A 19,688-nucleotide genomic window follows, 5' to 3' on the forward strand; every position below is an offset into this window, starting at 1 on the left:
GACTTGGCAACAGCTGTAAGCAGTCCCACAAAAATACTGTCCATTATCATTCAAAAGAGATTGGGAAAGGGAGCAGGTGTAAAATCTTTAACAAAAGCTGGAAGGGAAAGCCCCGAGGAAATTCTCTGCCATTTTACTGCAGAAACCCTTCATCACAACTCTCGGTAACGGTGCATGAGGGAAGGAGTGGTCTACCAGAATAAACAAACCTAAGAGAGTGGGTCAATAAATCATTCAGCCTGTAGCCCCAGTGATTTTAGGCATGATGTGGCCCCTTCGATTATTTTTCAATAAACTTCTCTCTGTATTGCTTCCCATATTTTTTTGAAACAAAGGTTATACCTCCCAGTCTCTAGTGTACACCTTTGGATTTATTTGCTTCATTTCCTCCCCGACAAAGGTCCTTTTTGGTGCCTCTTGAGTATCCCTGAGTTTAATCGTATGAGCATTGGTCATGCCTTCAGCTGCCTAGGCCCTAAGCTCAGGAATTCTATCCCTAAAATTCTCCATCTCACTACCACTCTTTTCTCCTTTAAGAATCTGCTTAAAACTTATCCCTTTGACCAAGCTTTTGCCATCTGCCCTAATGACACCCTTATGTGGCTCGGTGTCGAATTTTGCTTTATAACGCTCCTGTGAAGCGCCTTTGGAGGTTTTATTAGGTTAAAGGTGCTATATAAATTCAAGGTGATGTTGTGTGCCTGTGCTGCTTTGGGGACATGCAGGTGGCTTATTCCCAGAGAATGAACAACAGATCTCTTTGATTAGCTGGCAGGAGGCTCGTAATATCAGTCCCCTGGGGTGACCTCATCTGACCTTGCTGATACCAACAGATAGATTTCCAACTTCTTCTCAATGATAACCTTGCACAATGGTGCAGATCAGAAACTGTGTGGAGTCAGGGTCAAAACTGAATCCTTCCAAATCTGTTAAGCGGGAGCTTGAAGCAAAATGTCTCGAGTCAGGGTTGGAGGCGGACAAGAGCCCAAAATAGCCCGGCTGGCTGGCATGCCAGTTCCCCGGCTCCATCCTGCCTGTAGCCCATTTAAGCGGAGGCAGGATGAAGCGGGGGCAGCTTGGTCACCCGCCCACATATGGCAGGTAGCCAACACGGCTCATTAATGGCCACTTAAGGCCAATTAAAGGAGGCCGACTGGGAATTTTCCAGTTGGCTTCCAGGTTCCCGCGGGCAGCAGGGGCCAGTTTAGGTGTCTGGAGGCGTGCTCCCGGTGGCAGACCGGGGTGGGGTGGGGGGTGGGCAGTGCTCCAGGCAGGCCTAAAGGCCCTCTCTACCTGCCTGGGTGCTGCAGCAGCCACAGGCCACCCGGGTTGCCCCCCCACCCCACAAAAAGCTAAAGCGTTGGAGAGTGGGTGCCTCCATTTTGAAGTGCCCTCTCCCTTACTTACCTTCCATTGCAGCCTGCTGCTCCTTTCGAGCTGGTAGGCCTCTGATAGGCCCTTTGGCTTCAAGAGCCCACTCTCTGACTATTAATTGTCCACCCTGACGAAAATCACAATGACTGACTGTTTCCCACACAATGAAGGCTTCTGATGCACAATTCTGCCCCTAGATTTATTTGTGGGAGGATATCAACAGATTAACGATTTTGCAGTTCTGATGCTTTTTTGCCTTATTTTTATTTTAACTTTTTATTTTGGACCTCATAGAATAGTAAAGCATAGAAGGAGGCCATTCAGCCCATCGAGTTCAGCATATATTTGTTAATAGGCTATCGGTTTTAGAATTTAATATTGCTACGGCCAGGTGCGAAAGATGTCGAGGGGTCTTTTACTGTCTTCATCTGGTCTTATTGTAACAGGGTTTAATTTTTAAACACACTGTGTTTTGAGCTCCCCCTTTGGTGAATCCTTGTTCACCGCTTTCCAATTATAAGGCAAAGAAATGAGCACACCAGGTTTTCTTAGGTTTAAAGAAGAAAAGTGAAATTTATTAAACTTACTTAAACTCTGATTCGGTTAATGCCTACGGATACACGCCAGACCCCACACTAGCATGCATACACGATACACACATGCAAATAGAGACAGAAAACAGAAGAAAAATAAAATGGAGAGGTTCGAGGCAATCGCTGAAGAAAGTTTTTCTACTGTGCTTCAAGCTTGCTGTAGGGTCCTTGATTGTAGGTAGTTTTGCTTTTCGTTAGGGCTCAGTGTTCTTCTTAAACCTTGTTCACTGTAGGAGACTTTTCTCTCTCTTGGGGTTCATATGTCTTCAATGGTTTCCGATGGTGAGAGCGAGATGAGAGCAGACAGGAGAGAGGTCTTTTTCAGTCCAGGAACAAACATGAATTTTAACCCCGTGGCCAGTGCAAATTCAAAAAACTCAAGCAGTCAGTTAGTTATGTGACTAAACTGGTCTGACCATGTCTGTTTGTGTATTTGGCCATCTTAGTAGTTTACCTGGAATGCTTCAATGTCTGGTAATCAAAAGTCCATTGTGGATTAAATTGGAGCAGGGAATAGCCCCTCTGTCCTTTGAAGTACTGTCTGTTGATTATGCTAATGTCTCTCCAGACAAAGTCTCCAATTGTTTGTTAAAGCAAGTTCTTTCTTAACAACAGTTTAAAATCAATGTTCATGTGGCAAAATTAATTTTCCTCATTCTTGGCAGGTGGGAGGCTTGCCTAACAATATTATAACCTTGCCTTTTTGAATTTGTGCAGTAAGTAACAGGAACTTAATTCTATCACCCAGGTTTGACCTGTCATCCCAACCGGCCCTTCACTATGGCGTCATGTTCCAGAGACTCCACTGTGAGGCTTTGGTCATTAACACCTCTGATTTCTCCTCTCCAAATAAACATTCTGGCTGACCAACAATGGGAAGAAATCATTGGCAATACGGGTAGGTCTGACACCTAATTACATCCTGATTTAACTCTGTCCTTCCAATTTTTTAACATCTTGAGCATGTCCTCCTTGATGGCTTCACCCTTCAATTTACTTTCTCAAGAAAATAAATGAATGTAAATTGTTTGATGTGACCTCTTGTTTGGATAATGTAAGCTTTCTCAGAGTATCATCAAACGAGCAAATTTCAATTCAAATAAACCCAATTGGGATTTGATTGGAATTCTATTTGGGATTCAGTTGTTCATCCTAGCTAAAGATTTTCTCACAAAAAAGATTTACATAAGAACATAAGAAATAGGAGCTGGAGTAGGCCATTTGACCCTTCGAGCATGCTCTACAATTTAACAATATCATGGCTGGTCTTCTAGCTCAACTCCACCTTCCCACACTGTCCCCATGTCTCTTAATTCCCTCAGTACCCAAAAATCTATCGACTTCTGTCTTGAATATACTCAAAGACTGAGCATCCACAGCTCTGTGGGGTAGAGATTCCTAAGATTCACAACCCTTTGAGTGAAGAAATTCCTCCTCAAATGGCCAACCCCTTATTCTGTGACTGTGACCCTGTCCATGTACTTGTCTCCCCAGCCAGGTGAAACATTTTCTCAGCATCTACACTGTCAAGCTCCTTAAGAATTTTATGTGCTTCGATTTGAATTTGAAAAAGATTTGATTTCTTGCTTGAAATTTTCTTCCCTCTTCTGGAAAGCGCTAACCAGGGCTTTCCATTTCTATGCTTGCGAATCCTCCTCCTCTGATTTTCCCACCCATGAGGGACGATCATGAGCAGACGAGCACAGAAGCATAAATCATCAGCCACCGGCTTCTAAAACAAAAGCAAAATACTGCGGCTGCTGGAAATCATGTACGAAGAAACAGAAAATGCAGGAAATACGCAGCAGGTCAGGCAGCATCTGTGGAGGTTCAGGTTGATGACCTTTTATCACAACTGGAAGATGACTGCCTCTGACAATGACACATGTTGGTTGAGGTCCCTCAGATTCCAGCTACACAGTATGCACAAACAAGTCTAACAGCGGGGTACACCATAAGATGGCCTGCTCCAGCAAAATTTGGCCAATGTTGTTCACCTTCACAATGAATTATTTTTCCAGCAGGGTTGAAAATCTGGCCCTTCCAAAAATGTTAATGCCATCCTCTGACTGATCTCTCGCACTTACAGGTTCCTGTGTGAGAATAGCAGTAAAACTGGAGGGCCTTTTTAGTCTATTAACATGTAAGTTAATTCACTCTCTTCCAGATCGTGCAATGGCATCAGGAGCTTCGCCCCTGCTCTGCGGGAAAGTTTCCCGAGATATCAAACAAGAGCTCGATAAACTCACAAGTAATGTGCGGATAAAGAAGTTGAGGTGGTTCTCTGAATGCTTGTCAGTAAGTCTTTTCATTGTCACTGCTAAATCTCCTGAAGGTGCAGAATTGGTTGTTAATTCAGCGACTGGGACTGACCTTTAACTCATAGGCTCCCAATGAAGCAATACCTCGATTTAAAAATTTTTATCCTTATTTTCAAGTCCCCCCATAGCCTCGCCCGCTCCCTATCTCTGTAATTTCCTCCTGCCCCACAACCCTCCAAGATATCTGCACTCATCGAATTCCGGCCTGTTTAATATCCCCTATTTCAATCATTCCACCATTGTTCAAAAAGGGAGGGAGACAGAAAGCAGGAAACTACAGGCCAGTTAGCTTAACATAGGTCATAGGGAAAATGTTAGAAGTTATTATTAAAGACCTTATAGCAGGACACAGAAAAATTAAAAGTAATCAGACAGAGTCAACATGGTTTTATGAAAGGGAAATCATGTTTAGCCAATTGTTACGACCAGGTGAGAAAGAGGTCTAGGGTTCCCTTTTGGCCTTCACCTGCTCTTACCGTAACAGGGTTTAATTTTAAACACGCCATGTTTTTAGCTCCCCCTTGGTATATCCTTGTTCACTGCTTTCCAACTATAAGGCAAAGAAACCAGCATAAACAGGCTTTCTTAGGTTTAAAAAAGAAAAATAGAAATTTATTAAACTTAAACTCTGATTTGGTTGACGTCTATGGATACACGACGTGCCCACGCTAGCATGCATATGCGATACACACATGCAAACAGAGACAGAAAAGAGCAGAAGAAATAAGTAGAAAAGTTTGAGGCAATATCTGAAGAGTTTTGTTACAGTTCTTCGAGCTCACTGTAGAGTCCTTGATTGTAGGTAGTTCTTGCTTTTCGTTGGGGCCCAGTATTCTTCTTAAATCTTGTTCACTGTAGGAGACTTTTCTGTCTTGCAGTTCCTGTGTCTTCAGTTGGCTTTTGGAGTTCCGTGAGAAAGAGATGGGATCAGAGAGGAGAGGCTGTGGCAAACCAGCCAGGAGAGGACTTTTCAATCCAGGAGCATTCTGCTTTTTGCCAGTTCAAACACTGTCTCTCCAATTTAAAACTCTCAGTTCAATCCCTGCAACAACCAATTAGCCATGTGACTAACTGGTCTGACCATGTCTGTTTGTGGATTGAATTGAAGCAGGGAGTAACTCCTTTGTCTACAAGCACTGTTGGTTAATAATCAAAAATGTCTTTCCAGCTAGGGACCTGGCAACCCCTTGTAACAGGCCTTCTCTTCTTCCTAACAATTTGAAATTTAATGTCCATGTGGTGAAATTAATGTGCGTCATTCTTGGCAGGTGAGGGCCTGCATGACACAATTTATTGGAGTTCTTTGAAGAAGTAACATATGCTATGGATAAAGGGGAACAGGTGGATGTACTGTACTTAGATTTCCAGAAGGCATTTGATAAGGTGCCACATCAAAGGTTATTGCAGAAAATAAAAGCTCATGGTGTAGGGGGTAACATATTGGCATGGATAGAAGATTGGCTAGCTAACAGGAAACAGAGAGTAGGCATAAATGGGTCATTTTCTGGTTGGCAAGATGTAACAAGTGGTGTGCCATAGGGATCAGTGCTGAGGCCTCAACTTTTTACAATTTATATAAATGACTTGGCTGAAGAGACCGAAGGTATGGTTACTAAATTGCTGATGACACAAAGATTGGTAGGAAAGTAAGTTGTGAAGAGGACATACGAAGGCTACAAAGGAATATAGACAGGTTAGGTGAGTGGGCAAAGATCTGGCAAATGGAGTATAATGTGGGAAAATGTGAAATTGTCCATTTTGGCAGGAAGAATAAAAAAGAAGCATATTATCTAAATGGTGAGAGATTGCAGAGCTCTGAGATGTAGAGGGATCTGGGTGCCCTAGTGCATGAATCACAAAAGGTTATTTTGCAGATACAGCACGTAATTAGGAAAGCTAATAGAATGTTATAATTTATTGCGAGGAGAATTGAATACAAAATGAGGGAGGGTATTGGGCAGCACAGTGGCGCAGTGGTTAGCACCGCAGCCTCACAGCTCCAGGGACCCGGGTTCGATTCTGGGTACTGCCTGTGCGGAGTTTGCAAGTTCTCCCTGTGTCTGCGTGGGTTTTCGCCGGGTGCTCCGGTTTCCTCCCACATCCAAAGACTTGCAGGTGATAGATAAATTGACCGTGTAAATTGCCCCTAGTGTAGGGAGGTGATAGGGAATATGGGATTACTGTATGGTTCGTATAAATGGGTGGTTGTTGGTCGGCACAGACTCGGTGGGCCGAAGGGCCTGTTTCAGTGCTGTATCTCTAAATAAATTTTAAAAAAATATTCTTCAGTTCTTCAGGGCATTGGTGAGACCACATCTGGAGTACTGTGTACAGTACTGGTCTCCTTATTTAAGGAAGGATTTAAATGCGTTGGAAGCATTTCAGAGAAGGTTTACTGGACTAATACCTAGAATGGACGGGTTGTCTTATGAGGAAAGGTTGGAAAGGCTAGGTTTGTACCTGCTGGAGTTTAAAAGGTAAGAGGCAACTTGATTGAAACATATAGGATTCTGAGGGAATAAAAACAAGAAATGCTGGAAGTACTCAGCAGGTCTGGCAGCATCTGTGGAGAGAGAAGCAGAGTTAACTCCAGTTCTGCAGAAGGGTCACTGACCTGAAATGTTAACTCTGCTTCTCTCTCCACAGCTGCTGCTAGACCTGCTGAGTATTTCCAGCATTTCTTGCTTTTATTTCCGATTTCCAGCACCTGCAGTATTTTGCTTTTATTTAAGATTCTGACAGGTCTTGACAGGTTGGATGTGGAAAGGATGTTTTCTCTTGTGGGAGAATCTAGAACCAGGCATCACTGTTTAAAAATACAGAGATGAGGAGAATTTTTCTCTCTCAGAGGGTCGTGAGTCTTTTGAACTCTCCTACTCAAAGGGCAGTGGAAGCAGAGTCTTTAAATATTTTTAAGGCAGAGGTAGATAGATTCTTGATAAGCAAGGGGGTGAAAGGTTATCGGGGGAGGTTGAATTGAGGTTACAATCAGATCATCCATGATCTTATTGAATGGTGGAGCAGGCTTGAGGGGCCGAGTGGCCTACTCCTGCTCCTAATTCATACGTTTGTATGCTGTTGGCCATGCCTTTAGCTGCCTGGGCCCTAAGCTCTGGAATTTCCTTGCTAAAACTCTCTGCCTTTCCACCTCTCTTTCCTCCTTTAAGATGCGCCTAAAAACCTACCCCTTTGAACAAGCTTTTAGTCATCTGTGCTAATATCACCTTATGTGGCTCAGTGTCATATCTTAGTTTATAAAACTCCTGTGAAGCACCTTGGGTCATTTTACTGTGTTAAAGGCGCTATATAAATATAAGTTGTTGTTGTTGGAGGGAAGTCCATCCTGGCTTTGCCTTTCTGCTACATTTACAGACTCGCTGCCAACCTAGTTTACTGCCAAAGTATTTCACAAAGTTGATGCTGAGCCTACATTTGAAATATTACCTACAATATTACATTCCTCTCTCCACTGCTTTAGTAGAGGTGACAACCTATTTATTTTAAACAGCTTAACACTTCTGCTGAACTAATATAGTGAGACAATCCAAACGGATGTGTTAAGCGTAATTTCAAGGCTATTTAAATATAATTGTTTCACTGGTTCTACTCACTTGCTTCAGTGCTGAAGGAACCAAGGAAAGGGACAAAGTGCAGGTCAGGTGCAAAAATTGTAGTTTATTTGACTGAAAAGACGTGCTTTGCTAAGGGCAGAACACCAACCGTGTCTCTAATCAAAAAGCATTACTTGTGCAGTTGTATTAACATAAATAAAGACTTTTATTTTGTTTAAGGTACATAAATACTATTGTTACCTTCAGAGCCACCTATTCCTATGCTGTTTTAGCCAGCCTTCCACCCTTGGTAAACGTCAGCTCATCCAAAGTTCTGCAGCCCGCTTCATAACTCACACCATGGCTGGAATTTTAAGCCCCTTCCCAGGAGCGGGCTGGAGGCGGGAGCAGGGTGTAAAATTGAGTGGGAGGTGGTGGGGGGTGAGGGGGAGGGGTGATGTCATTCCTGTTGCCTACCCTCCTCTGCTGCAATTTTTCAAGCAGTGGGGGCGGTGGCCCCACAGTGGGCCCCCCAGTGGCACAAGCTGACCCTCGTGGAGCAACTCCCCCCCCGGCCCTCTTGATCAACCCCCAACCTCCTTGCCAGGGACCAGCCCATTTTCCCCAGGGAGGCTCGAAACCCCCCTCACCTTTCGGTGTCGGAATCCATGGTCCTCTTCTGGCTGGGTGCAGTCCCAGCAGTGGCCACCACTTCTGGCGGCGCTGCTGGGACTGAGGAGCTGCCAGCCCTCTGATTTGCTGGCAGCTCTTGGAGGTGGGAATTACTGCCTCAGAGGGGCGGAAGTCCCAAGCGAGGCCAATTAAGGGCCTGGGCCATGCAAAATTGCTGCGTGTCTTCCAGGCCTGGCGGCGGCGGGCTCACCCCCAACTTTTCAGCCGGTGGGCACCACGACATAAAATTACCGGCCCAAGTCTTGTTCACCTATCAACTCTAACTTACATTGGCTCCATCAATGCCTTGAATTTACAATTCTCATCCTTCTTTTCAAATCCTTCTGTGGCCTCACCCCTCTGTATCTCGATAACCTCCGAGCACCTCACTGAGAACTTGGCATTCTTCCAATTCCGACCTCTTGAGATCCCCGATTTCCTTTGCCCCACCACTGGCAGCCATATCTTCAGTTGCCTGGATCCTAAACTCTGAAATTCCCTCTCTAAACATCTTCGCCCCTCTACCTCTCTCTCCTCCCTTAAGATTCTCCTTAAAATCTGGCTGTTTGACCAACCTTTTGGTGATCTATTATAATCGGCTGGATTTTATGCACCCCACCGTGGCAAGTTTGCATTCGGGGAGAGCATGAAATTGGGCAGGGTGGTGGCAGGTGAGGACCCCGCCACCTTCCCACCTTCATCCCAATTAAGTCTGTGGCAGGAAGACCCGTGGACAGCCTTCCTGCCCAGTTACCAATTGAGCCCCTTACATAGGCAATTAATTACCATATAAAGGTCTCTGCCCTCACCGCCAGTATTCTCCCAGCAGTGGGCAGGCCTCTCGCCACACGGGGAGCATGACATGTGAACCCATGCGGGTTGCCTGCCGGCTGCCAGCGGGGAAGGGGGTCTCCCTCATTCAAAGGCACTTAGTGCCTGATTGAGGCACCTGGCATCACGGGGCGGGTGGGGGGGGGGGGTGCGGCCGCAGCGGGGAGGTGGGAGCTGAAAGCCACCCCACTGCCCTTGCTACTGACACCCCTACACCCCCTCCCCCATGAGCCCCCACCCCGCAAAACCCCTCCCACCATGATTCATTCGTGGCCTGAGCTCCTTGACGATCCTAGGCCTCGGGTAGGTGATCTACCGGCAGCAGCCACCGCCTCTGCTCAGTAAAAGAGCTGCCAGCCTCTGATTGGCCGACAGTTGTCAGCAGGCGGGGCTTCCATTGCCGGGTTCCTTAATGCCAGGGAAGGCCAGCCACTGTCCACTTAAGGGATTGGCATGTGATGCAGTGGGCCATCCGAAAAGAGGCGACACAGGGATCTCACCTGCTCTTTAGCTGGTGGCCAAGACCCCTGTTGCCTAAATAAAATACAGCTCAATACCACCTGGTGTCAAATTTTGTCTGATAGTATTCCTGTGAAGCACTTTGTTATGTTCTACTATGCTAAAAGTGTTATATAAATGTAAGTTGTTGTTGTTGCTTAAATATAAACAGAGAATGCTGGAAATTTTCTGCAGTTCGGGTCCTGTTTCTCTCTCTCTACTGATGCTGTTGACCTGCTGAGTGTTTCCACCATTTTCTCTTTATATTGCAGATTTCCAGCATCTGCAGTATTGTGCCTTTGTATTGTTGTTCTTATCGACTCGTACCACACATTAATATCTCATCACTGTATTTGAATAAACAATTCACTGGTGCAAACTAAGACAGCATGAGTAAATTCTGTTTTCCAGCAGTGGGTTGACAATGGTTCAGTTTACGCTGTCTTCTGAGTGTAATTCTCACTGGCTAGAGGATATGTGACAGATATTTTCTACAGTAAAAATATGTCTGCAGTTTTTTGTTGGTATTTAGGAAATATGCAAACATTTGGCTGCTGCTATTTTATTATCAGCTTTATTCTCCAAAATCTGAGTTTGCATTTAAGACGAGATGAGTCAAGAGACATAAAATTACAGCCATGTAGTTGTAGTTTGTGGAGAATTGTAGTAGTGGTCTGTTCGGTGGTTTCTTTGACATTTGGATATTTGGCCTTCATTGCTTGTAAATTATCATCGAGAGCTTCCGTGCTTTGATCCACATGTGACAGGTAGGGAAATACTGCACACAAGAAAGGATATATTAGCCTTGGAGGGAATGCAGCGTAGGTTTACGAAAATGATACCTGGACTCCAAGGGTTAAAATATGAGGAGAGATTACACAAACCAGGGTTGTAATTCCCTCGAATTTACAAGGTTAAGCGGTGATTTGATCAAATATTTGATCAAGATATAAAGGGGAAAAGATAGAGAAACTATTTCCACTGGTTGGGTAGTCTAGTGATTTAAACATTAGAGCCAGGACTTTCAGGAGTGAAATGAGGAAACACTTCTACCCACAAAGGGCGGTAGAAATTTAGAACTCTCTTCCGCAAATGGCAATTGAGACTAGATCAGTTGTTCATTTTAAACCTGAGATTGATAGATTCTTGTTAATCAAAGGCATTAAGGGATATGAGGCAAAGCCAGGTGGTTGGAGTTCAGTTGCACATCAGCCATGATCTTATTGAATGGCGGAACAACCGCAAGAGGTTAAATGGTCTCCTCCTGTTCCCATGTTCCTGACTGCTTGCCTGTGTTCCTTTTAGTCCCCAGGAGGCAGTAAGAATCTCTGGGACTTGGTGGCTGTGTTAAAAGACCAGGATGACAGTCTGCTTCCACAAAACTACTGCAAAGGAATAATGCACATGAAACATCTGGTCAGGTTCAAAACTGTAAGTAATGTTTGCAGAGGGTTTATCATACAGTTTTAAATTACATCTGCTATCTCAAAGATTGGCTCACAAAGGAAAATATTTGACCAATGTAAGACTAATCAAATAATGAAAGGATAATGTACTGTGATTCAAATATCAGAAAGGCCACGAGTGATCTATATGGTTTGATGTTATACTGCACAATTAAAAGTAATGAACAGGCTAAAATATTGAATTCCTTTGTGCGCTATTTTTAATATGAACTTAGCGGTTCCTAATACCACAAAGTGTTTTCAAGACACCAAATTGATTCACAAGAGAAGACATTTGGCTGCTTCTATTTTAGTCCTTCCAAGTCCTGACATCAGTGCCCGGTCATCCCAGCTCTATAACTGATATTTTAGCAGCTTCTGTGCACTTCCTGAAAAATTAGCCAGAGCAGTTGCTGCTTCATTTACAGTTTACAGCAACATAATATTCAGTTCTGAAGTATGTTTTTTGAACTCATTCTCAGGATGTGGTCGTCGCTGGCAAGGACGGCATTTACTGATCATCCCTAGTTGCACTGAAGAAGGTTTTGGTGGCTCACCTTCTTGAACTGCTGCAGTCCATATAGTGTTTGATACAATTGAGTGGTTTGCTCGGTCACTTCAGAGGTCACTTCAGACTCAACAGTTTTGGTGTGCAACTGGAGTCAGCTATAAGCCAGACAGGATAAGGGCTAAAGGTTTTCTCATCTATAGAAAAAATCTGATAGCTTCATGGATTTTGTTTAGCTTCAGTACTACTTAGATTGACTTAAAATTCTCAAATTGCTATGGTGGGATTTGATCCCATGTCCTCTGGCTTATTAATCCAGGTTTTTCAGTTATTAATCCAGTAATGCACCCACTACACTACTATACCCTTAAATCTGAACTGCAGTCATACATAGTAAGGAAAAGAAAAACAAATATATAGGACATATAGAATATATATAGTAAGGATCCATAATGAAATGCACAGTGGTGGCAGAATGTGGGAGTTTATGCACATTTTTTTTTTAGACAAGTTTACAATCGCAAGCGGATACAATATCAAGTAGAGCTCAGGTACTTCATAGAATCTTAGAAAAGTTCAGCACAGAAGGAGGCCATTCAGCCCATCGAGATGCGCCGGCTCTTTTGAAGTGCAGCCCAGCTGGCCCCACTTCCTCATTCTTTCCCCATGTCCCTGCAATTTTTTCTCCATGTCGCCTGTGGGCCTTATGCCAGTGACCTTAAATCTGTGCCCTCACATTATCGGCCCTTCAGCCATTAAAAACAGTTTCTTTTTATTGACTCTGTCTAAACCCTTCATAATTTAAAACACCTCTATTAAATCTTATCTTAGCCTTCTCTGTACTAAAGAGAACAACCACAGCTTCTCCAGTCTATCCATGTAACTTTAATCCCTCATCATTGGAGCCATTCTTGCCTTATCTGCCTCTTTCTACTCTCACTAGCACAGGGAATAATCCAGAGATTACTACCTTTGAAGTCCTGCTTTGTAACTTTCTCCCTATCTTCTTAAACTGTGACTGCCAGACCTCAATCCTCTTCCTCCCTATGCTGTTGGCCCAGACATGGGCCATGACTTCAGGCTCTTCACATTGGCCCTGCAGAAGGTTCTGCCCGATCTCAGTGATGTCCCTTACCCTGGCACCAGGGAAGCAACATACTATATGGGTCTCACTTCAATGGTAGCAGAGCTGCCTGTGTCTGTCCCCCTGATTATTGAATCTCAAATTATTACAGCGTTCCTACACTTCATTGTATGCGCCCTGTGCTGTCCTTTGCCAGGCTCAGGACTCCACTCCTTCAGTATTCAATGCTGAATATTCGTTTGAAAGTGCCACACTCCCAGAGGATTCTGCAATGCCTGGCTCTTCATAACCTCCGAGTAGCCATGCACTTGCTATTCTGAACTCTATCTGTGTGAAGTGACGACCTCCTGGAATTCCATGAGGAAAACTGGTCTGCAAGCAGCATTGGCAGAGAGCAGAGTTGCTTGCCCAGTGTCTTGGCTGATGAGAGACAAAGCAGTGCTTAAGAAATAGGGAAAGCAAAACTTACAGCATATGCATTTCTACAGTGATGACAGGATTTAAATATAATGGTCAATCAAATGTAATGAAAATTAAGAAAGAGGTAACACAGGAGTTTTGTATAACATGGCTCTCAAATGTTGACGTGTATCTTTTAATCAGTGTTTACCACGGATAAACCTACTAAATCTCTTCTGGCTGAAAGACATAGACCTAAAAATAACTTCAGAACATAAGAAATAGGAACAGGAGTAGACCATACGGGTCCTCGAGCCTGCTCCGCCATTCAATAAGATCATGACTGATCTTCTACCTCAACTCCACTTTGCCACTGGATCCCCATATCCCTTGATTCCCTTTAGTCCCAAAAGTCTATCAATCTTAACCTTGAATATACTCATCGACTGATCATCCACAGCTCTCTAGGGTAGAGAATTCCAATAATTCACAACTCTCTGAGTGAAGCCATTTCTCTTCATCCCAATCCCAAATGGCTGACCCCTTCATTTGAGACTGTGACCCTTAGTTCGAGAAACTCCAGCCAGGGGAAATAGCCTGCACATGTTGTTAGTATACAAAGGCATTATATATTCACATGACATTTCTGTGTCCAGTTTCTTAAAGTATGGGTTGACTCATTTATTTTTAAATAGGTTAACACTTCCATTAAAAGAGAACATGGAATCATCACTTAATTCCCACTCCAGAGAGTTGAGCATATAATCTCGGCTGACACTCCCATGCAGTACTGAGGGAGCGCTGCATAGGAACATAGGAAGTAGGAGCAGGGGTAGGCCATTCGGCCCCTTGAGCCTGCTCCATCATTCAACTAGATCATGGATATTCTTCTATCTCAATGCCATTTTCCCACACTATCCCCCATATAAAGGGGGGAGGTGGTGCTGTAGTGGACTAAAAACCAGAGGCTGAGGCTAATGTTCTGGGGACATGGGTTCAAATCCCACCACTGCAGATGGTGAAATTTGAATTTAATTAATAAATCTGGAATTAAAAAGCTAATCTAATGGCAGCCATGAATCCATTGCTGATTGTTGTGAAAACCCATCAGGTTCACTGATGCCATCCTTACCTAGTCTGGCCTATATGTGACTCCAGAACCCCAGCAATGTGGTTGACTCTTAAAAAGGCCCTCTGAAATGGCCTCTCAGTTCAAGGACAAATAGGGATGGGCAATAAATGCTGACCTAGCTAGTGATGCCCACATCCAATGAATATTAAAAAAAAATCCCTTGATGCCTTTAATATCTATCAATCTCTGCCTTGAACATACTCAATGAGTGAGCCTGTGCTGTTGGAGATGCCATCTTTTGGATGAGATGCTAAACAGAGGCCCTGCCTGCCTTCTCAGGGGCACGTAAAAAATCCCATGGCACTGTTTTGAAGAAGAGCAGGAGAGTAACTCCCAGTGTCCTGGCCAATATTTATCCCTCAATCGAAATCACAAAAACTGGTTATCTGGTCATTATCACATTGCTGTTTCCGGGAGCTTGCTATGCACAAATTGACTGCCACATTTCCTACCTTGCAACAGTGACTACACTTCAGAAGTGCTTCATTGACTGTAAAGTGCTTTGAGTCATCCTGTGGTTGTGAAAGGCTCTATATAATTGCAAGTTTTTTTGTGTTATCACCAACACTGACTTCTACCTGAAGTATGCTTGGTAACTGAACCTAATTTTCAAATCATGGGGCAGGTGCATACCCTACTGTTTGAGGTGTAGGTCTATCTGCCACTCGAAATTGTTTCCCTTACTTTTCTTATTTGAAGTGCATCAATTCTTAGCTGAGCCACAGAGCAGACACAGAATCTTGTGAAGCAACCCCCATCCTTGAACAAACATCTTCTACAGTCCTGCCAAAATATAGGCCTGAGGGTGCTCAGGGACCTGAGGGGGGTGGCCTACAACACAGATCACAACTGGTGTCTTACCCAAAGGGAGTTTGTGAAGAAATGGCAATGGTAGGAAGAAATAATGAGCTAAATGTACAAAACAAACACATTGGGCTGAATTTTAAAGCCCCTCCGCCACCGTTCCCAGCAGCGGCAGGCCCCGTACTGACCTCAGCGAAGGCAAGGCCTCGTGGCAGCCATCCCGTTGATTAGCGACGGGACCCGCATTAAAATATGTTAATGCCTACTTAACATGCAGGCTGCAGCGATTCTTCCAGCACGTTGCAATCTTTATTCTGGCGGCCGACAATGCCGCGCCTTCGAATCCCCGTTCGGGGAAACATGCGCGACACCTGTGGGAAGTGAGGAGGAGGTTTTCTTTCTCTGTGTGGGAGGGGGCGAGCAGGGTTAGAACGTCTCGGATTGGTCGGGGGTGTGATGGGAAGGGGTAAAGGACAAAGGTGCCAAACTTTGGGGGTGGGGGTGGGGGGGGAAGTCAAATTTTCAATATAGGTTTTCTGAGGGGAAAAGGGCAGGAATGTTACGATATGCCATTTGGGGGGGTGGGGTGGGGGTGAGAGAATGCATGGAAGACTTATCCATTTATTTTTTAAGCTTTAAGGTTATCGGCCCTTTAAAAATTGTACTGGTGCCTGCACACTGGTGATGGCCCACCCACCCCCTCCACGTGATCAGGGGTGGCGGGTACCATGGCTATGCTAATGAGCCGCTACGTTTGAAATCATGGCGGCTCAGTGACGTGGTCCCCACGCAGGCAGACCACATTTTTTTTACGCCCACCACCTATTTTGGCGGCGGAGTCTTAAAATGCAGCCCATAATTTTGAATCGATTAAGAGACGCACAAAAAATGTAGTAGCCTTTAAAATATTTAAGATAAAATTTCAAATAAAACCATCACTGTTTCTTACATTTAAATCCATTCTTAACCTTGCTTGTAGATTAATTTTGACTGTCACATGTGAATTGTTTAAAGCTGAATTTGTTTTGGTCAGTCTAAAGCTCAAGAATTAACAACTGTGAAGATGTCCAAGTTTGGAGGCGGAATTGGTGCGCCAAGCAAGGAGGAACGACTGAAGGAGGCAGCTGAGATTCATCTGCGGCTAGGTCAGATCCAGAGATACTGTGAGCTAATGGTGGAGCTTGGGGAGGTAAAATATTTCATTGCGGCAAATAGTTGGGAATTGAGTGGCACAGCTGGTTAAACATGCACACACCCCTCAAATTTCCATATGGCTTCACTCAATCTTCCACTGTAACTTGGGACAAAGATTGGTGGAAACTCAAGAGAAGTGGCAAAAATGCCTATTTTTGCTGAAGCTTCGCAGATTAGGAAATCTCTGTAACTTCGACCCCACAGTCTCCTTAGCTGTGGGATTTGAGTTTAAATTCGTCCGATAGATATAGGATAAATGTGTGTTTTATCTGGTAGCTGGGTTTAAGAATAATTGATGTGGGCCAAGTCAATTCTGGTCCCAGTGGATCAAAGTACCTGTCATGTGGCACAAATTGACACTAATAGAATGACCTCAATGCAATTAAAGTAACTAAATGTCGGTGCCATGTTTAGTGTAGTCGGATCACTCTACTGGGAATGAAGCAATCTTCTATCAATGTATTGGGAGTTTTCCCAGCATCTAACATAATACAATGACCCTGACTGTGTTTCATGTTGGTAGTAGCTGTGAGTTCGAAAACCTCTCCATTTCAGAGCAACTCTTGCTGACCTCGATGAGTTCTGATTCATTCAAAAATGTTTTAACAAACGGCCCCTGGGTAGCCCATTTGGCAAGCCAGCCAACAGCTGATCCATATACCAACAGGCCTCAGTTTCAATCAACAGCTGATTGCATGAGAGATGCTTAACTTGCCCTGAGCTGGGGGAGGAAAAGTCAGCAAGAATGTGTAGATATAGGGTGAGCATGGAATTGGGTGTGGCCACGCTGCCTATCACAATCAAATAGCAATGCCACATGCACTATCTCAGCTTACGCATAAAGAATAGCCACTTGGGTAAGTTAATAAAGAGTGCCCGACACCTAGGAGGAACCAATCTAACCGCACAGATATAACAAAAAGGAGTAGCAATATCTTCTAAAGGGGAGAAAACCTACACACATAAAAAAAGATTCTGTCCGTCACTCTTCAGACTTCACACTTTTGTGACAGCTGCAAGAAAATCTTCAAGGAAAGTATTCTGTTTTTCTAAAAAAAAGGAGAAAAATATCCAGACATTTCTTGCTGCTGCTGCTGCTGATACACAGTCTTCCCTTGGGATTGCACCTTGATGTAGAAGGTAGGTTTCGTGCTCCCAGAACCTCAAGAGCTATGCTGGCAGGGGTGCAAGTCCAGCCAAGCCAGACAGGTCAAAAAGTAAGAGCCAGCCTAAAGGCAGCCCATCTATTCTCCTGTGAGAGGATGATGAGTCAGGTTAATGATAGGTCTATGTTAAAATGCCTTTTGTTACAAAAATAACCCAGTGAGGAGCCTGTTACAGAGTTACTAATATAGACAGCAACTGTGGAAAGTCACAATGTGTTGGATGTATAATGGAAGAAAGCCACGTGCCAGTCACCACAGGTGATTCTAACTAACTAGCCAAGAGAAACAGTTATCCTCTAATTGGCCTCAGGTAGTGTTTAAGAGGAACTATCCTTTAATTGATCTTACCGAGTGTAATTATATCTTGTGGCCTTAAAGGTACACACAACTCCCTCTCCCTGGGAAGTAAGGGTTAATTTTATGAGTCTTCACTGCCAGTGTTGAGCCTTGCGATTTAGGAGGGTAGGTTCAGGATAGGGCTGTCCAACATATGGCGTGCGGGCCAGTATGCAGCCCGCCCAAGGCTGCCATCCGGCCTGTGGATGTGTTTCAGAGATGAGAAATTTCCCATTATCTTCTTCTTTCAGACCGACTTTTCAAAAAATATCACACTGTCAGTTTCACAGCTGACAGCTGCTCCATGAGAGTGGTAACGGCGGTTTCCCAACTTCAGACACATTTGGAGTTTACCGACTTGTTTTTAAAAGGCTGCCGGAAAACCCGGAATCTGTCTGACGATGGGAAACTGCTGTTACCGCTCCCAGCAGTTGTTAGCTGTGAAACTCAGTGCAATTGTTTTTAAAAACTGACCAAACACAAAGCTGCTGTGCTGAGCGCTCCCACTCCCTGCAACTGTCAGAGAGAGAGAGAGAGAGAGGGAGCCAGAGTGAGAGAGAGCGGGAGGGGGACAGAGAGAGAGGGACAGAGACAGAATGACTGAGGGAGGGAGAGGGAGTGGAGGCAGAGACAGGGAGAGGGACAGAGAGAGAGAGAGAAGGACAGAGAGAGAGAGGGACAGAGAGAGAGAGGGACAGAGAGAGAGGGGCAGAGAGAGAGAGGCCAAAGAGAAGGAAGTTAGAGAGGGGGGACAGAGAGAGTGAAAGGGGCTGACAGAGAGAGAGGGACAGGGAGAGTGAGAGGGGCTGAAAGAGAGAGGGGACAAAGAGAGAAAGGGGGGACAAGGAGAGCAAGGGTCTCACGGGGGGGAGAACAACACAGAGGGGGAACAATGAAGAGGGAGGGAACACAGGACAGAGAGAGGTCAGAGAGAGAGAGAGTCAGAAAGAGAGTCAGAGAGAGAGAGGGAAGGAGTGATCACGATCACTCCTGACAGATGGACATCTATTTGGAATACTCTGCATCGCTACAAGTGTGCGGGCAAACATGACTACTTATGCAAGCAAAATATTGCCAGGTATCTAACTAAATCAGTGTCTAACTTAGTAATGAGAAAGTAAGTCAATAAATTAATCTTCTCATTTAAAGCTTCTTCACAAAAATGCACATTTGTTGTTGTTTTGATTAATAGTAAGATAAATTTTTAATGCCTTTATCTTTCAGAAATTGTCTCTCCAGCCTCCCATGTAAGAGAAAAATGTTAATGTGGCCTCCCCCATGCAAAAAGGTTGGACAACCCTGGGCTATAACATATCAGCTCCAATTCTGTGACCTGCGCTTGCATCCGACAAGACTGCTTTCCAACAAGAAGCCTTGCAAAACTACTCTATAATGCATGGCTTATGTTGTGCTTTTGTTGTGAGATATCTTGGCACTCATTCCCTGTTGAAGTTTTCCAAATAAGATAGAAATATAATAATTTACAGCACAAAAGTAGGTCATTCAGCCCATCTTGGCTGTGTCAACTCTTTACTCTCTCCCCATGGTCCCTGTATCATCATCTGTGTTTGTCTACTCTTCCCTTAAAAGGTGCAAGGTCTCCGGATCAAACTAGATGTTTCCCCTCGTGGGGGAATCTAGAACTAGGGGGCACCGTTTCAAAATAAGGGCTCTCCCATTTAAGACAAAGATGAGGAGAAATTTCTTCTCCCAGAGGGTCGTTAATCTTTGGAATTCTCTTCCCCAGAGAGCAGTGATCATTGAAAATATTCAAGGCGGA

General features: G+C 44.3%; 1 protein-coding gene across 4 annotated transcripts in view; it reads left to right on the forward strand.

Moving 5' to 3' along the window:
* Positions 1-19,688, forward strand: part of wdr17 (WD repeat domain 17) — a 162,394-nt gene that overhangs the window by 87,541 nt on the left and 55,165 nt on the right. For all 4 annotated transcript variants that reach the window (XM_068029317.1, XM_068029318.1, XM_068029320.1 and 1 more), the window contains exons 14-17: positions 2,716-2,865; positions 4,135-4,265; positions 11,146-11,271; positions 16,246-16,401. In XM_068029317.1, coding sequence (XP_067885418.1) covers positions 2,716-2,865; positions 4,135-4,265; positions 11,146-11,271; positions 16,246-16,401 — 563 coding nt within the window. The remainder of the gene's footprint in view (positions 1-2,715; positions 2,866-4,134; positions 4,266-11,145; positions 11,272-16,245; positions 16,402-19,688) is intronic.

This window comes from Heterodontus francisci, chromosome 4 (genome assembly GCF_036365525.1).
Source record: "Heterodontus francisci isolate sHetFra1 chromosome 4, sHetFra1.hap1, whole genome shotgun sequence".
NCBI lineage: Eukaryota > Metazoa > Chordata > Chondrichthyes > Heterodontiformes > Heterodontidae > Heterodontus > Heterodontus francisci.